Source organism: Corvus kubaryi, unplaced genomic scaffold (genome assembly GCF_017639235.1).
Source record: "Corvus kubaryi isolate FWS band 111438036 unplaced genomic scaffold, C.kubaryi_AGA036_p1.0 37266, whole genome shotgun sequence".
Lineage (NCBI taxonomy): Eukaryota > Metazoa > Chordata > Aves > Passeriformes > Corvidae > Corvus > Corvus kubaryi.
In genome coordinates this window covers 4,538,816-4,557,728 of record NW_024581081.1, presented here as the reverse complement: position 1 = coordinate 4,557,728, position 18,913 = coordinate 4,538,816, and the positions used below count along the sequence as shown (strand labels likewise).

Sequence of the window (18,913 nt, the reverse complement as noted above, 5' to 3'; positions counted from 1 at the left end):
GGAAGTGCAGGTGACCTGGTGCCCTGCTTCCCTCACCCTGTCAGGTGGCCATGTCAGACCAGCAGTCAGACTCACTCTTGTGGTTCCTCCCGAGAAAATCTCAATTTTTTTGCTATGGAGTTGTGCAATACTGTGCAAAAGCCTTCCCACCTGCTCTCCTGCCCAGCTCCCATGCCGGCTGCATCTTCACATGCAACTGAATAGGTGGGGAAATTGAGCAACAACCTACTCGTGAGGGAGCAACACAACAGAACTTGAAATTATGTCAGCTTTCTTTCAGAAAATTACTACATTAGAAAGCAGATTATAGATTTATAGCAGATTATATACAGAAGAGGGAGAGAAACAAGAAGGTTTATGCCATGCGCGCAGCACACCACCTTCTTCCCGTGCAGTGTGGCTCCCAGCGCCTGAAACTCCAGGCGCGGAGTTCCCAGATCCGATCCCGACTCTTACACTGCACCTCTTTACGATTTGTGCCGTCTCCCCCTGACAGCACCGCCCAGCCACCCGGACCGAGTTACAGTGACTTGCTGTGGTCACTCTTAATTGCAGTTTCCCCTACGCAAACTTCATTGCTGCCAGTACGGTGCACTGAGTACCCTCCGAGAACAAAATCGCCCCGCTGCCCCCCAGCAGCCCCTCGCCACTGCACGCAGAGCGGCACCCCCTCAGCCTCCCCGGCACACCCCGCCCGTCCGTCCCGCCCCCGCCGCTCCCCCTCCCCGTGTGCCGCCCCGCCTGGCCCCGCCCCACCGCCGGTCCTCCTCCAGGGCTCCGGCGTGCGCCCGCTGCCTGCCCCGCTGCCTCGGTGGGCGCTGGATGCTGCACCGGAGAGGGCGGCGGAGCTCCGCGGCCAGGGTCATCCCGCGGTGAGTCCGCGGGCTCCGCTGTCGGGACAGCGGCGAGGGGGTGTCCCAGGGCTCCCGCGTCCCCCCGGGACCCCCGCAGCAGCGGTGGGGGGGGAGACGGGGGCGGGCGCGGTCCCGCTGAGCTGCCGGGGGACAAAGACGAGGGGGACGGGTCCCGGGTGCGGGGCGGGAGCGGCCGTGGGGAGCGGTGCCGGCGGAGCCCCTGGGCGCGGTGCTGCTGCGGCCGGCGCTGCGAGCGGAGAGACCCGCGGGGCGAGGGCGCTGGGACGGGGGTGCGCTGCCCGCTGAGCCGGGAGAGGCTCCGTGCTGCGGCGGTCGGTCCCACCGCGCGGCAGCCGCTGTGGAAGTATATTTACAACTTTGTGGCTGGATGGACGGTGCGAGCTTCGGCCGGAGCGATCTCCGGCTGTGTCACGCTATCAAGGGGCTTTCCCGTCAGAGCTACCGCCGCGGGTGTCCCTGGGCACTCGTGGCTGCTGCTCCTCCCGGACGGAGGCAGCGGGAGCGGGCAGGCACAGGCTGGGGACAGGAGCGAGCGGGACTCTGGAGCAGCCTGGAGTCGTGGTAACTTATCTGTCCCTCGGTGTCGTGGACCGGGCGCTGCCGGTGGGTCTTGCCGGTGCTGGATGATGGGATGATGCTGGGGCGGGATCAGCAATACACCGGCTGAGCGACGGGAGACACCCGAGGCGGCTGGCCGTGTCCCAGCGAGCTCCCGTGGGGCCGTACGATGGCACGAGTGTGGGACGCGTCCCAGCTGGTGCTCGGTTGGCTGCCACCTGCCTCGCAGGTGCCGAGGGAGAGTGACGGGGACACGGCCCCGCGGGTCCCCCCCCGCTGTGGTGCAGCACTTGGGCGGCCTCCTCCGTGGGGCAGCCTCGGGGGCGAGGGGCTGGAGGCATCTCGTGGGGCTGGTCTGGGTGGTCTGACAGCCGTGAGGGGCTTGATGCACCCGTACGGGGCGGGACGGGGAAGGAGGAGAGTGTCCCAGCAGGTGTGTGCGCGGGAGAAGGGGTGGGCGTCAGAAGGGAAAAAGTCTCCATACCTCGTTGTTTCTCCACCTCTTGGAATTCTCTTTTGGTAACGATTTACAGAGAAAGGCTTTGGGTTTCCTGTGCTGAGAAGTCGTCATCGTCTGCATCGAGAGATGTTTCCCCTGCTGTTCGGCAGTGACAGGCTCTCAGGTTAACTCCCCTGTGGCATTTAAAATGCACATCTGTGTTTTTCCACCACACCAGAAAACTAGACACTGTCTGAACCTTGTCCCTTCTTCAGAGTACTGCTGTGATGCCTGGGCCCTGGCAATAAATATTTCAGAAATGTTTTTAAAAACCCAAACCAGGAAACCACAACTGTTTGGACATTGGTGACCCATTAATTTGTTTAGCTTTTTTAATTTTTATTTTGTTCCTGGAAAACTTGGAATGACAACAGAATGCCTTCGCTTCACTGTTGTTTATCCCTCCCATTTAATTGTTGTACAATTAAACACTCTTAATCAAAGTGTTCTGGTTTCAGCACTGGTGATGATGGGAGTCTGTGAAGTAGCCTGTGTTTTGGCTTCAGATGAGAAGTGCCATATCAGAAAAAAATGGAATCCAAAAGGCAGGCAGGGGTTGTGTTCCTCTTGCAGAGATCACCTTAAGGAAGAAAAGAGGGGAGGAAACAAAAAAAGACAAAAATAAGTCTACACAATGCTATTGAAGAACATGAGTTGTAGTGAATCTTTGCAGTGGTTTACCAAAAAAATACTATCTGTGCTTTTTGGACAGTTTGTTTTCCTCTTAGAATTTTTGTTGTTGTTAGCTGGATTTTTAAACAAACTTGATAAAATGGGATAAACACCTGTGACACCAAAAATATTTGGATACACATGTGGTTTTCTCTTGTAAGTCTTTTTTTTGATAGAAGTTTTTAGACAGCAGGTGAGGGCCATTTTTATGGGTGAATTTGTGGGGGGTTTTTTTTTGTTAGAGTTTGGGTTGGTTTTTTGTTTTTTTTTAATCAAAGCTGATAGCACTTTAAAGCTACAGCACTTTTCTGTTCCCAACACTGCAGGTAAAAAGCATATGAATCCAGTGATTAGCTCTCTATCAGTTGGCTTTTGTAGTAAAGTCGTTGCCCCACAGTTCCTCCAATGTGGGATAATGTAAATGACTTGCATGCTTACTATGCTCCAGGGTTACACTTCTTTTCTTGCAGACAAAGTCCCGTGTTCCTGCGCTGCTGCTTGATTATCTTAGTGATGTTAAGCAGTGGTACCTTAATTCGTAGTGCGTGGTTAGTAACTGAGCACAGACAAACGGTGGGCTTGGCCCAAACAAAATCCTCTGACAAGGAGGAACTCCTCCCTGGAGAATTGCAGGAGAAGATGATTTGCTTGTTCTTTAACAATTTCTTATGTTTGCTTTTTCTTTTTTTTCCCCTCTATTTCCTCTTTTTGCACAATTCTGCATCACCTCAAAAATGCAGCACTCTGTAAGGCTGGGGGGTTTTTTTGTTCTCTTTCTGGTTTTGTCTGTGTCTTCCCATTTCCCCATTGCTTTTCTGATGTCTGACAGTGTGCAGTCTCTGAAACTGCATCTAATCATAAAGACCTTGCTGTTTGTGTTAATTTTATCAAGGTATTGGCAGATTGGCATTTTCACACTTGTAAAGAGGCAAGCTATGTTCCAGGTGCAGTTTTATCTATTCTTTTTGTCCACTTCACATAAATCAGCACTCCTCTCTGCTCGGAATATGTTCAAGACTAGCCGTACACTTGAGGGGGGAAAAAGTTAGAAGCAAACTGATGCGTAGGTGCCTAGTTGGTCTGAATATTTAGCTAGTGATTCAGATGCAATGAGATCAGCAGTGGACTTTCCCCTTCCTCAGGGGAAGCAAGCCAATTTAATTTTTTTAACCTGGTTATTGCTGGCAGCAAAGCTATTACTACTCAGAAGAATTTGTTACATTGTTTAAAAAAAGCATGTTTCCTTATTTGTCCTGCTACTCAAGGTATTGCTTGTGAAATTACAATTGTGCTTTGCTCTTTATTTATTTGTTTAATAAAGACTTCATAGTCTGCTGCTTCTATAACTGTTACAAGATCTTGGTGAGAATAGAAATGAAGAAAATTTTGGACAGCTCTGCAAAGTACTTCTGGAGTCTTAGGGATACATACCAAATCAGTCCAGCCTAGCTCAAGTCAAAAATACTATCCCTGTAAAACAACTTGTGCAAAGACAGGCTTGTAGAAGAGTATCTCTCATCTGTTGTGCTTGAGGCAAGAGTATAATAGATCCCCTTGGGAGAAATCCTGTTTATAGCCTTGGTAGACTAAAAATGGAATATGTTTCCAGTTGGAGAATTAACTGATAGGCTTCTGGGTCAGGAGGTGTCGTGCATTTGCAATCTGTACGTAGGAAGGTGCTTTTCTTTTGCCAGTCAAGAAACCAGGTCTTTCTGTTGCCCTCCCTGCTCTTCCTAAGTTTCCTGACAGTTGGCAATGGCTGTGAAGGAAGCCTCACTTTCCCTTATTGCAAAGAAATTGCTGCCTGTACTTTGCCTCTCCTGTTTCCCATAGATAGAAAAGATGAATGGTCTTTACTAAAGATTGCACTACATGGCACTGGAGTGCTAAATTGAAGTATTTTTGTTGTTGTTCTTCACACTGAGGTCCTGGACCGGCATTGTCTTCACTGCTCTCCTGGCTGTGTGTATGTATGCCCATAAATGAGATTTCCTAAGGGTCCATCTGAAAAGAGACATGTCAGTGTGTTTGAGGGGTGGTAAGGTTGCTGTGGCTGAATGGCTATTCCAGAAATTCACTTATCTTAACATTTGCAAGATGTCATGTGATGTGTCTTGGGGATCCAGCTGAGAAAATGGAGCTTGGCATTTCTGAGCAGGCTTCCTTTGCAGCTGCTCTTTGTGAGACGTAATGGATACTGAGGCTGGCTCATGCCCAATCCCATGTTTTGCTGGTTCTTTCTTTTGCTTCTTCAGTTGCCTAGGCCAATTGATACCTTAAATTGCCACTTAGTCTTTAATTAATGTGCTTGGTTTATGAAGTATGAGGAATACTTAAAAGTGATTGGTATTGAATAAACAAGTGCATTAGTAGATTATGCAGGAGTAAAGAAATTCATTGCAATGAGAAACTACATCTTGGTAGAGGGATGCAATAGGGTACATACTACTACTTTTACCAGTCAGTGAAAAGGAAGGATCAGTTGATCCGTTGATCTTGCCACAACAAGATTGTTTGATTTCCCAGGAAAAAAAACATGCTGGAAAGGAATTGCATGCCCTAGATGCAGACTTTATTGTTTGGGTGTTCTTTAAAACATGTACATTACTAAGTTTTGCATGTGCTTCTGATAAAATAATGTGTTTTAAAAGTCTGCATGTTTTTGTGTACAAAAATTCAAAGCCACTTTCCATCACTTGGAAGAGATGGAAAAACATAATCCCTCTGAGATCCTAATTTGTCCCTTTTTGCCTGAAGCCTTTAATACTCATTGTCTATTTCTTTCAAAGAGCTCCTGGACTCAGTTTTGGTTTCAGGTGAATATTAAGTTCATAAAGTGCTTCATGTTGTGCTGTCCTCAAAGGGAGTAAACTTCTGGGGAGCTTTTTTCATCCCATGGGAGAGGTGGATGGAAGCGTGGCAGGTACCCTGCATGGTCCTGCAACCACTGCCCTGCCCTTGTGCTTCCATGCACTGCAGGAGCAACTCCTTTGGTGCTCTGTCCTTTGTTAAGCATTTTTTCCTCTCCTTGAGGGCTAGGTAGTGCACCCAAAAACATGAGTCACTTTTATTTGGCTGCAAGAGAATGCCACCATCCCTGGGTTAGGAGAGCTGTGCCTGTCTTTGAGTTTAAGGGCTAGGGCAGCCTACAGACAGTAGCATAGCAGCATGGTCCCAGGTTGGGGATGGGTGTCCATGGAATTTTGAGAGATCCCTTCTTCCTAAGCACAGCAGCCACATTTTGGGGGGTGCAGACCAGAAGAGTTACAAGCACCAGAGCACGCTTCCTGTTCTAGAGCTTGCTTGTGCTGCTTGATGTGGGGCAGGAAGACTTTGTAGCACAAAGGGGGGGGGGGTGTGAGCAGTCATGCCTAACTAAGAGCTGCATCTAATCCTGCAATGAAGACTAGTGAGAAAGCATTTTCCTTGCTATTGTTAAAGCTCAGTGTCACCAAGGAGTGCTGCTTGTACAAAAAGAAAAAAGGATGTTGGTATCTAAGACCAATGCTCAGTGATTTCTCCATTTGTCACATCTGCTTGGGTTCACAGCCTTGGAGTTTTTGAAGGCATCTTGCATTGCACCTCTTGAAAATCCTAAAGGAAAGGTGGGAGCCAGGCCCACATGCCTCCGCTGTGAGAGGACTGTGGTCAGACCTGACCAGATGCAGAAGGCCTGCTGCAGTTGTATCTGCCACTTCTGTAGGCTGAAGCCAGTTGTCTCTGCTGTCAGTGTTGCACCTATCCACAGCCAAGCTGCACTGGTTCTGGAATCCAGTTCTTCAGATCACCCAAGTGACTGGGAGGTGTTTTGGTATTCCTTGTTCAACGGCTTTGAATAGGGGTTTCCTACTAAGTAGTGCTCAGTTTTTGAAGACAGGTGTGTATTTTACCCCAAAAGCAGTGTGTGGATACCAAATTTGGTACCTTAGCTCCTTGTGGCATCTTTGCCCTTGGTTGTGTTGAGCTAGTCCTGGAATGGTGCTGAGGTAGACACATTTGAAAAGTCAATGTGCTTCTGGGAATTTGCTGCAGGATGTGACCTAGTTGTCCTGACTGCTGGTCACAGGTGGCACATTTGACATCATCTTACAGCCATGACATAAAACTATTTAGCTTCAGTCTCGTTTTCTGCCCTGACAAGTAACTTTGTTTCTGCTCCTTCCTGGTTGATGCATCTTCTCAGAGAAATTTTCATCATCACAGGGGTTAGTCAAAGGAGGTGGGTGGAGTTTTTTTTAAATTGCTGAGAAAGGCTTTTGCATGCTATCACGACAGCTTTTACTTGCTCAGGCTCTTTCTTATTCTCTTTTGCAGATAGTACTGGTGCCCTACAGTGTGCGTCTGAGGGGACAAAATACCTGGAAGGTGAGGGGGGTTTTCAGTTTTACGACTGTGTTTCATCATGACTACAAGGCGGCCCAAGTGTGGGTTGCTGCCAAAGGCAGATTTGTTTCCAGGCAGTTGCCTGTCTGTCTTGCTGCAGGACTGCCTTAATTAAAGCTGCTTAAGCTGTTTGTGAAACTGCAGCCTAAGAGTCTGGTGTTCTTAGAAGCCTAAGACATCTCTGGATGATGTCTGGAAAATATTAAGAAGAGTCTTAATGTTTCTGGACAATTTTTTCTGAGAGGCCATAGGGCCACTGTGGTAAGGTTTCATCAGGAAGATGCTCAGTGCTCATTCTATATCAGCTCTAGCAAAGGCAGATGTTTTACTGTAATAAACCTTAAAAAGCCTGTTTTCAGGTGTTTGTGCTTTTTTTTTGATAGATGAGAACTTTGTTGTGCTTTGCTACTCTGAGTTGGTAAGTTATGGCTCGTTCATCTATTCCCTTTATCCCCTTGAGATGTGGTTGTGGCTGTACCTAGAGGCTGAAATGAGAATTAGGACCCAATTCGCTGTGGTGCTATGAACTAGTGTGTAAAATACAGTGGCATTCATTATATGAACCCACATGCTGTCTGGATGAGACCTTCTTCCAGACAGGCTGACGGTGTCATGGCCCCAAATTGTGGTGGCAGGACATCCTTGTGTCGTTGGGTATATGGGGGTGTGAGGTATTTTAGTGAGCCATCCTGCTGATACCTGAAGCAAACAGGGTTCTTCGTTCTCATTCAACTCCTCTTCTTCCTCCTGTGGAGGGCTCTGCTGCTCTTATCTGCCTTGCTGGGGCAAACCTCATCCATTCCTGCTTTGACCCAGCAAGTGCTGAGATTCTGGCCCTGTGCTGGGAGGCAACTTGAGGCTCTGTGGAGAGAGGGGGGGAAGATTTAATTGAGTTTTTATGACCACGTTTAAGCTGCTGAGTGAGAGAAGGCTTGAAGTTAATGACAGGCATGTTTTCCAAAGACCCTCTGCATGTGTGTTTAGGTAAAATAAACACTCCTAAATAAGCTGTGCCACCACTCTGGGCACTAATAAGCCTCCTGTCTGATACCAGAAGAATACAAATAAATAGTGGCTTTGACTGTTTTAATTGATAGACTTGCTGGGCCTTTGACCAAGCAATTACATCTCAAAATGCCCTTCTGCAGGGGCTAAAACATGAAGTGATGTTAGTTTAAAAAAGCAACACAATAAAAACAAACAACCTGTAGGATGTCCCAGAGGCTGATTATTGACTTCAGCTTTTATTAATTCATCTGCAGTGCATTTGCTGGAGCTTTTATGGTTTAATTGAGGTTAAGAGGTTGGAATCTATGGTAAACAAAAGGATGGCATATGGGCAGTCTGAAATTGTGTATGTTTAAGTAAGAGCATTCCTTCTGGTCACTTGTTTTCATTGGGCAGTTACTCTTGACTCACAACTTTTTAAAAAAAAGGTGTAAATATGCATTGCTAGCAAGTTAATGATTCATGATGTTTTATCACATCCTAGCATACCTCTGAAGAAGAGAAGGTTGAGCTGGGCTTGTGTTTGACCTCCCCATTCAGACTAAGGACATTTTTTCTTTAACCCCTTACCTGTCTTGGGAAGGTCCACAAGCTCATTTGTTTTGAATCATAAGAAGAAAAACGCCTTCTCTCCTGCCTTTCTCACTTCTCTGTTCTGGGGGTCCACAGCTGTTCTCTTAAAAATTCAAATGGAAAAAGCAGGTGTGGGAAAGAACTTTCCTGAAGCTTTTTGTTATAGAGGCTGTGGGGAAGTGGGAGTCAGTTTCTTCAGCTGTCTAAAGGAATCTGTGTGCATGTGTTTGGGTTTTTTTTATGGTCACTTTTTTGTCCTGTTTTCAGTTCTGTTTTGAGCCCCACGAACATCTTCACTGGCTGTGGTATCCCCTTGTGAGAGAGAACGTGTACTGGCCAGTGCAGCCGTTTGACAATTAAGATAAACCTCCTTATGTTGAAAAGTTCATACTCCGAGGTCTTTATGCTGCTGATAAAGTTTATGGCACGAATTACATCAGCTGGCAGTAATAGTGGTGACCTGTTGCCCTCAAGTCATTCTGCAGACATCTGTAATTTATATACAGCTATTAATAGTGTGTAGTCCAGAGCCTAAGAGAGCATGTCAGAATAATTATATCAATAAGAGAAGATAAATCAGAATTTTCCTCTTAATATTTCAGTTAATAGCAGCTTTCACCTGTCCAGAAAGTCAAATGTGTTTTTCTCACTTGCTTTTAATTTAGAGCAATCTTTTTAAAATTCCTAGGTCTTGTTAAACTAAATACTTGTTCTGAAAAAAATACTTTAATAACCTCGTTGTCTGCATTTTTTTGTGTATTTCTATCTTATAAGGAATTCTCTACATAATTTGAATCAAAAATTGCTTTATTAAGAAGAATTGTACGTGATGGTTCAGGGAAGGAGGTGCATGGAACAGCTTCTATATTTGCAAAAGGACACTCCTGGATCTATCTTGTATTTGCTTTAAAAAAATAGTTTAAAAAATAATTGATAACTTGAGTACAGAGTTGAAGGGAAAGGGATAAATCTAAGTTTCACTTGCTATACTCTATATGATAGTTTGCTTTTCCCATTTCCCAAACAAGAATTTGATTCAGTCATAATTTTCTCCTGAACCAGGACAAACATGACTTTAAACAAAAAATGCTTCTTAAACTTACCTGTAATCACATGCACACATGTACATGCATATATGTGTATGTGTGTTAGCATAACATGGCCTGCTTCCCTGCTGCCGATGCCTCATCTTTTATCCATTGTGCAGGGTGAAGGAAAAGCCCATGGCTCCCTTCACAGCCTGTCCCCTGAAAGTGGGCTGGGCTATGGGTGGTGGGAGAGGGTGGCACTGCCAGAGCCAGTGCGTGGGGCTGCCTTTGCTGGGGTCTGCCGCTGTGCTGGGGTGTGTGGGGACTTTGGGGGCAGGCATCAGCCAGCAGCACCTCTGTTGCTGTGCTGGTGGTGAGCACCCCGGTGTTGCTGGTGGGAGTCAGCCCCTTTGCTCAGGGCAGCTGGGGGTTGACTTGCATCAAATCTTGTATGGGGATGGAGTGGACCCCGTGGTTGGTCTCTGCAGGCATTGATACCTAACCCACCCTCAAGGAGCCTCTCCCCTTCCTGAAGGATTCATCAGGTGCCACAGGATACTTCCTTGAGAGGAATGCTGAGAGCATTGGAGAGGAGAGGACTGTACACAAAATGGAACAAGTTGCTGAGGAAACTGTCTAACCTAGCTGTAAAGTGAAGATGATGTTGGCTACTGTGTGTTTGGCTGCAAAGAAAACTCATCCCTTATTTCTGTTAATATCTGAACTTCACCTGGAAGTTGCTAGTGCAGCCTAGGCTCAGTCCTTGAGAGAGGAGGTTGGCAGTGCTTGCCTCACAAAAGGTGTTATACAGCGGCTCAGCCTTGTGAGTGTTGTGTTCCACGTCCTCCTTTGAGTTGAGGTGTAGAGGATTTCAGGCGGTGGTTTCCCAGGGAGTAGGGATGGAGTGAGGGGGAGGACAGCATAGATGAAGTTCGCTGCACTGACATGTGCCTGCTGACAGCCCGTTGAAATCTCTGCTTTGGGAGAGATTGAGGTCCCTGGCTGAAGGATGGGGCACTCCCCTATGTCATGAGTGTTTTCAGGCAGTGGCCCAAGGTGCCACCTGCCTTATCACTTATATGAGTCTGGAAACCTTGAGTCTGGTTTGTTATTCCAGGGAGCCTTCATTGCTTTATGGCACTCTCCTGGGACTTTCAAGCTGTTTAAAAGCTTGATGCTGCCTGGTTTGTGCTGTGATGCTGGTGGAAACACTGACTGTCCCTGGAAAATGGATGACTGTTGGGAGTGGTTTTGTTTTTAAACATCTCATCACATGCATGCTGTGAGCTGCTCCCAGTGCCAACAGAAGCACGGCACTGATGCTCTTGCCTTTTCAACAGGTACATGGGATGAAGGGAGCCTGACACCTGTCTGGAGAGGAGACCCCAGCCCCTGTGGAGCTGCCCACCATGAGCAGGGCACTGCTGGCAGGCAGGATGCAGCCAGAGGTCCGGAGCGTCTGCGTCTTCCTGCCCACCCGTGAGCAGCTCAGCCTGGCCGTCGGGGTGAGTGGCCGGGAGAGGGGCCGGGAGGTCGCTGCATCGAAGCCACAGTTCAGTTTTGTTAGTTCCCATTGTTCTCCCAAAAGCCTGGTGCTGGTCTGCTGACCGAAAGGCTATTAGCCAGCTTAGGGTAATTGGTGCTCCGTTTTCTAATTGGGCAGCTTCAACTCATTCACAGAGTTCATTAAAAGTCATGGCTGTGTTGTAGGATGGGGGTCTCCTCTGCTCTTTTTCTGTTATTTACTTATTATTAACTCTGAGTGGTTTTGCTGCTCATAATAATCCAGCATTTTTAAAAAATTGAACCTGAAATACCTTGAGTAGTTAGCAAGTGTACCCAACACGTGACCGTTTACTCTTGTAAAGAATCCAGCTATCCCTGGTTTTGATAGCCTGCAGATCCCTTCAAAGAGTCTAAGGCAAACAGCCATTGAGGGTGGGGTTTTTCCCTCCTCTTGAATACTTGTACACATTAAAAAAATCGAGGTAAGTCGCTTCATTTCTTCAATTGCTGCCTTGAATGCCTCAGAGTGTGCACGAGTGACAGAAGGGCCGGCTCAGCTGGCAGCCCAGGGTGGCACGGTGTCTGCACAGCACGGTGTTTCTTTGTGCAGCGCCGGCTGCTCCTTGAACTTGTGAGAAACTGAGCTGACAAGAGGCACTTGGCGCTCAGAGGACAAGCAAGTCTCAAAGATAAGTGCTCTCTTGTGAGCGTGTGCGTGCATTCATGTGTGGGCTGGGGAGATTTGGCTTTGTTTTGGGTAGGTTTTTTCCCCCGCTTTGGGATGAGGAGGGGGAGAAGACAGTTGAGGTGAACTGTTATTTTAAGTACTTGATTGAAATGGTGGCTTTTGAAACTATGCGTGCTAATCTTCAAAATCCATGCCGGAATTTTCCTACCTGCTGTGTGTAAGTGTAGTGTCCTTAACTGAAACAGCCCCAAGGGCTGGATGGAATAAAGCTTTAAGAGCAAAATCTGGGACGCTCTGCTTCTAGGTTACTAGTTCAAACCCAGCCCATCCACTGCCCCAGAAGGCTTTTCCAATCTGCTGGCTTTTGTGCAAGGCAGAAAACGATGATTTAATTAAGTTCTTGGCAGCAGGTGTACAGGCCTGGGTAATGGTCTGTTGCAGCTGACCCTAAATCTCACCTTCTTATAGCTCTTATCAGGGAGGCTAAAGATGGGACATAGCGGAGCTGCCGGCCATGGGGAAGGTGCAGGCTGGCATGCAGGAGGGCAGTGCACCAGCAGGGCTGTCACTGCTCCTCGCTGCCTGTGCCTGAACAGAGCACACAGCTGTTCCTTCACCAATGGTTCATGCTCCGGTATATCACAAAAACCTGCAGTTTATTGTAAAATAAATTTGGGGTGAGAAAGATCGAGTCCAGCCATAAACATGACACTGCCAAGTCCACCACTAAACCAGGTTTCTAAATGCTACATCTGCATGTCTCTTTTAAAACCTCCAAAATATTTAATAAGCATAAGAAATGGTCTTTTGGATTGACCCCTGACAGGGACAGAGGAAAAGTGCTGTGTCCCCTCCTGTTCCCCTGTCCTGTCCCAGCCTGATGCCCCTCCAAAGAGCTGGGGTGCCTTGTGCATCACCATGTTGTGCTGCAGAGGAATCCTCCACAACACCTCTTTGTATTCATTTTAAAGACATTCATCCTTGTCATTTTTGATGCCCCTTTCTTTTGTGTCTGGGACGTTGGGAAAGTATGTACTTGGAGATGCCTGCGTCTGAAAGGGAATAGCTGCCTGAGCCAAAACATGAGACCTCAACACACAGTTGTGTCCTAATTGCATAGAGAGTGAAACATGGCCTGTTACAGCTGGGCACGTCACCAGAAACAGCTTTTCATTTGGCTTTTGACTTTACCACAACATTTATTCAAAATAGCAACAAAAATTAAGATTTCATAGCTGGAGAGATCTTTCTTTTTTAAAGAAACATCAAGGCAATTTTCTAGTGAAGTTGGTAGAACCCAAATGTAATTACCACAACCACAGATGATACTTTTGTGCATTTATTAGGATAATAATGCCACTACTAAAGATTTCCAAAGCCTTTTAACCTCTTCAGTGTGGAATGCAAATACTAAACAAGCTTGCAGCTCAGTGAGGTAGGTAGGGATGGTTATCTTTCCAGCAGAATGAATTATAGATCCTTCCCATGATAAGCACAGTGTTTATGCAGGTAATTCCTCCCTCCCCCCTCCCATATAAATTCCACCCTTCCAGATAAGAGTTTACCTATATGTGTTTTATGTGGTCACATATAGATTTGAAGCCTGTCCTTTAAAATGGATTTGTCTTACACCTTTCACAAATAGTGCTGTTGAAGAGAGAAGAGCAGGAGCCATTTTAAATTCTCTTCCCCCACAATCGAGTATCTCTTAATTAACTTCGATGTCTACCTTTCTGAATGTACAATGAATTTGGGGGGATAGTGAGGAGTAAAACTGCCTTCTTGGGACCAACTCTGAACATGAGGAGAAGCAGAGCAGTGAGGGGAACTAGTGGGTGCTGCAGCTCACCAGCTGCCCTGAGGAGGGCAAGGTAAAGTGGGAGAAATTTTTGGAGTGGAGGAAGTCTGGTGAGGTCCTGTGTGTTGGTGAATGGAAAGCATAGGTCTGAAGTCTTTCAGTTGTCCTGTGAACAGGAGAGCTGATGTTTCAAAGCATATGTGCCAAGAAAAATAGACATAGGTAACTAATGCACACGAGTATCTATACACAGAATGACCTTGGAGTAGCAGTTACCTTCTGTAAAGTTGCACTTGATTTCACTTTGGACTAAATTTCACGTGCACAGAAGCCCTGAGCCTGACATGGGGCAAAGCTGTGTATCAGTGAAAGGAATGAGTCATAGCATTTCTGGGATCAATCTTGGCACAGGAACCATATGCATAGGGAGGAAAGTCCAAAGAGAAGCACACAGATGAAAAATGCAAAGGGAAGTATTGGTTGCTTTGAGCAGAGGGGAAAGTAGGAGGAGGGAACAGCAATTGCAAATGTAATTGGTATTGCATAGCCTTTAAGGCTGGGAGTAGAACTTGATACAAAAGGGAAGTGCCAAGAGGAGAAAGGACAAGGTGGTAGTCGCATACCTGCTATGCAAGAAATCTGCTTCAACCACTGTTCAGAGCTGAATGCCACGAAACTGTCACTTGAAGTGCTCAGTTCCCTAGAATTAAGTACCTTAAAGCAGGTTTTTCTTCCCTTAGGTAGGAAAGCTTGCCACTTAGGAAATTCATCTCATTGTGTAGCATTTACAGGGGGTCCTGTGCTGCCAGTGGCTCTTGTATGCCCATAACCGTTATGGCTAGAGATAGGTCACATCTTTCTTAGCAAATCCTTCCCAGGTAGGAGGACATGCTCAGAGCTTGCATCTTTGGCAAAGGGGACTGCTCTGTGCCAAACTTTACCTTCCAAATGTGTGTTCTTGGTGTCTGAGCAAACACTGCGTTTAGGTGTGAGACAGGTGCAGTCTCACACGGAGACTCATAATATGATCCAGATGTGGGTTTGGGTCTTATCAGAACTGTGCACTACCTCCTCCCTGCTCAAAGCTTACACGTGTTTGCATTGGTGTAGTGCAGGCTTCAAAGCTCCTGATAAAACAGTACGGAGTATCTGGCTAGTGGTGCCTTGTCAAGTAGAAGAAAATGAGTACTTAAATGACCTCCTGTTTCCCATTGTCCATGTCTAGTGACATGGTACATCCTGGGGCAGGGAGGGGAGTGCAAGCCAGTTTCTGGGGTGTGTGGCATACCTACACTAAAAGAGCTTGAAAAATTAGGATGGTGATTGGTTTGTAGGAGAGTTAAGCAGTCGACTTCTGCCCTGTCATCTTTGTTGCTCGGTAGATAGCACTGCACTGTACCCTTCCAGGCACTGCTAATCCATATCGTCCAGCAGTGGGGTAATGAAATTCCAAGGTCCTGGCCCATTTTGCAGCTGCAATTGGCTGCACCCTGGCCTGAGCTGAGGTTGTCTGTGTCAGTGCCATTCTGTTCTCCCCATCTGCTCTTTCTCTGAACTGCTTCCCCTGTGCCTCTGTGGGCTGAGGGGTTTCCCTTCATGCCTGTGGTTTGTCTGTCAGTACTCCTGGGATGGTGCAGGGGGACAGGGGGAAATGAGGCTAGGAATGGGGGGACACTTAGTGGGGGACTCTTCCAATCACAGTACACATCCAGGTCTGCACATGCAGTTAACCAGAACCATGGTCCTTCTGGGAGAGCCTGTGCATTACAGAACACAGGGGTATTGGGAGGTCTCAGTGTGCAGGGAAACAGGCAAGGGCTTACAGGCTCTTGGTGACAGCTGCTGAAGATGAAGATGTTAATGGCTGTGTAACTAGAAGTCAGCAGGAGACAGAACACAAGCTCTTCTGTGAGGGGTACAGAGCAACCACATCTCTAACCTGCGAGCTGCTCAGAGTCTTGTGTTTGTTTGGGTACTTTTGTTCCTGGTTCTTCTGAATGAAAACTTTTGGGTTTGGTGGGTTTTTTTTCTCTTAACCTCTCAAAAAAAAATCTGCAAGAAGGCAGTATTTTCATTTCTGTAATTAGTAATGATTATTATATTGTGATAATAGCAATAATACTGAAAACAAAGCATGTTCTCTGGTGTGGTTGTGTTTGGGTATTTTGCTTTAGTACCCAAAAATGTATTGGCCTACATAAAAAAGAGTTGCTCCACCCAGGTGTGTGAGCCATCTGTAACGTTGGATTGGTTGTGTCTTTCAGGTCAAAGCCACTGGACAGGAGCTCTTTCAGCAAGTTTGTGATTTAGTGAAGATTAAAGAGCCTCACTTCTTTGGCCTCAGCATTGTTAAAAGTAAGCAAACTCAATGCACGAGCAAGTGACTTGGCAAACATCCACAGACCCGCTTGTGTATTTACAGTGTGTGCATATATACACAGTGGCTGTGCCTGCGGGGGGAATTTGATTGTAATAAGGTCACAAAGTATGTAGATTATGCAGAGCCTTCCCAGAGCTCTTTTGATCTTTGGTATGTGGGCAGACAAATTGAGTAAAGGGGGGGGCTTTTTTTCTCCACCTCTGTTCTTAGATTCCACCTCTTTGTGGGGCTTGCTTTCTCTCCTGTAGTGGGAGTTGCTAGTCAACATATTTGTTACTGTATTCAAAACTACAGGTATTGAACAGGAGGTGGATTTTAAAAGGACCTTGGAGCTGAAAGTGCTACTTCTGAAGTCACACATGAATAATGTGGCAGTGGGGAGGTGTAAGGGACTGAATGCATGTGTGGGACACATTGGGTTTTGAAATATCATATGGGAAATACAAAATTTCTTAGTCCATGAATTAAAGTCCAGTTTGCTTGGTCCTATGGCTTAGCTTTGGCCAGGAAATGGTGTTAAAGAAGCAAATCGATATGAGAGATCACATTTCTGGTATGGTGTGAGCATTGGCATTCCCTCCCACACCCCAACTCCTAGTAATTAGAAATGGATCTGTTGTCTTGTTTATCTTGCCTCCCCACATTTCCAAAAGCACTGAAAGACTTCTCTCTTCTCCAAAAACTTTCTCAAGTGTGTTATTTACTACTGCAATTCTAGAAATTTCATTGAAATTACAGTAGTCTTTTGTAAGTCCTTCTAAAGAAGTTTTATTTTGCTTCTTTATAAATATGTGGGATAAAATAAGGGTATTTTTCTAAGTTTGTCTCATTTCCTTTATGCTCTCATTCTGTAAGAACTGCTTTTTCTGAGTGCAGCATTCAAACTGAGAGGAACATAAGCTTTTGATCTCCATAAGAGAGATTCCTTAAACCTGATATACCTGTGCTATAAACCAGCACAGTTTTTTTTAATGTGAGGAAGACCTGAATGCTCTTAACTTTTTTCACAAATCATCTATGTTTCTGAGTCCTCCCCTTTGTGACATTTTTTAACACCAGGTTTTGCCTATTCCACTTGCAGGACATCTTGGCTGAAATTGGAGCCCCTTTCCTCTCCTGGAAGACAGGGCAATTTCATTCCTATTTTTTTTTTTTTAATTCTTCTCCTGTTCTTCTCATACTTCTTTCCCTTTTCTCTCCCTTCACAGGTATTTTCCATACCCTGCTTTTTCCTTTCCTCACACCTTTTCTGTAAAGCAGTTTCTTTCACCCTGTCAAGCACAGGGGTTCTAGTCCCAAAATACCCTGTTGTGGCAGATGCCTTTCAACCTGTTGGAAATGCATTGTAACCACTGCATCCCAAAGAGCATAGTAAAGCTGTTCTGACTGGACTTTAGAGTATATTGTCCACATCTTTAAGTGGAAAACAGTCTTCTCACTTCACAAAGATTCTTCTTTTTTAGAGCAGCTAATTCTTCCAGAAAGCTCTAAAAAGTCAAGGAAAAGAGTTACAGGAGTCCAGCAGCCTGAACTAACATCTCTTTTTTTTTTGTTTGGGGGGTTGGTTGTTCACTTTCCTGAAAGGAAATACTTTTTCTGTTCCACAACTTGATTTCTCCTCTGCCTTGTTTTGATCAACAGACTGGTGATCATCTCCGTTGCTGCCTGTGGTAGCTGAGGTCTCGCTTCTATTGCAAATGTAGCACTCTGTGTCTGGCATTTGGAAGTAGCCTTTAAGGCACTGCCTACTTCTCAGGGATTTTTGACTTCACAACAAGCTTTCACCTCAAGAAAGGGAAGCTCTCAGGTCAGGTTGGGGGATGAGCTGGGTAAGTTTTGCATTCCCAGGGTTGCCTTGTGGGTGCTTAAGTCAAGTGCCTTGGCTGAGCAGCTAGTCAGTGTACATCCCACAGAGGCTGTGAAGGGGAGGCCTGGGCCTGGTCTGTGAGGAAAGGCTGAGTTAGGTATCCAAAAAATTGAGAGGAAGCATTGACATTTTTGAAAAGGTAATCCTTTCCTGCATCGTGGTTTCACCTCTGTGCTGCAGCTCCAAGAAGAAATTTTTAAAAAAATAGCCACCCTGTTTTAATAATGATATTTTTCCTAGTTTCTTAATATGTGTTGATGTTTGGCAGTCTGATACTGCCACATGCAAAACAAGGTATTCTAATCCACCTGCATCCATTACTTAGCTGCTAATTTGTCAACAAAACCCTGACTGTCAGCAGTAGCAACAGAATGAAAATTAAAGGATTTCTACAGAACTGTAGCCAATCACACTGCATGGATTATCTGGATTAGGAGCCCATTTGACCTGCAGACATTGTACAGATACACTAATGCTCAGTTGGTCTCATAGTAAGTGTGTGTGTGAGGGGGATAGGTTGGGGTCCTTAATCATAAACAGAAGTTTAACACCTAAGTGTGGCAAAAAGGAAAATGGCACTGCAAAGCACCATGCAAAGTACAAACCATGAATGCTGCAAGACCTAAGTTGTAGGTCTTGGAGCCTATTTCCCAGCATTTGATGCCTAAATATGTTGCATTCTCTTCTGGCTGTTGCAGATGCTGAGGGCAAGCTTCAGAATTAAAGGTAACAGTAATAGTGTCAGGGCAGAATTTTTCATCCCTTCTTCTCTTGAACTGTTTTTTATTGTCAAGAGGAAAACCAACCCAATATATTTGGGGAGAAAAAACGTTTCTGTAAGAAGTTGATCGCTTTGAAAATGTAATTCAGGAATGTGCATTAGTGGGAGGTCCCAGAAACCTTGGGTCATGTTGCTCTTCTAGTTTTGGCATGGATCATCACACAGGCTATAACTTGCGTGCTCCTGCTGCTGAAGTGCTTTTTTTTTTCTCCTTGTAGTTTGCTCAGTGAAAGATCCTGCAACCCTGCCAGGTTCAATCTGGTTCCATAGACTTCAGCAGCTGGGTCTTATACAGCA

The 18,913-nt window shown here is 45.9% G+C and overlaps 1 protein-coding gene across 4 annotated transcripts in view; it reads left to right on the top strand.

Moving 5' to 3' along the window:
• Positions 1-759: 759 nt before the first annotated feature.
• Positions 760-18,913, top strand: part of FRMD1 (FERM domain containing 1) — a 40,795-nt gene continuing 22,641 nt past the window's right edge. For 2 of the 4 annotated variants that reach the window (XM_042025155.1, XM_042025152.1), the window contains exons 1-3: positions 760-872; positions 10,937-11,101; positions 15,853-15,943. In XM_042025155.1, the coding sequence (XP_041881089.1) occupies positions 11,006-11,101; positions 15,853-15,943 (187 nt within the window). In that variant the 5' untranslated portion in view covers positions 760-872; positions 10,937-11,005. Of the gene's footprint in view, positions 873-6,918; positions 6,970-7,370; positions 7,406-10,936; positions 11,102-15,852; positions 15,944-18,913 lie in introns of all 4 variants that reach the window. The other 2 variants (XM_042025153.1, XM_042025154.1) reach the window with 2 other exon arrangements.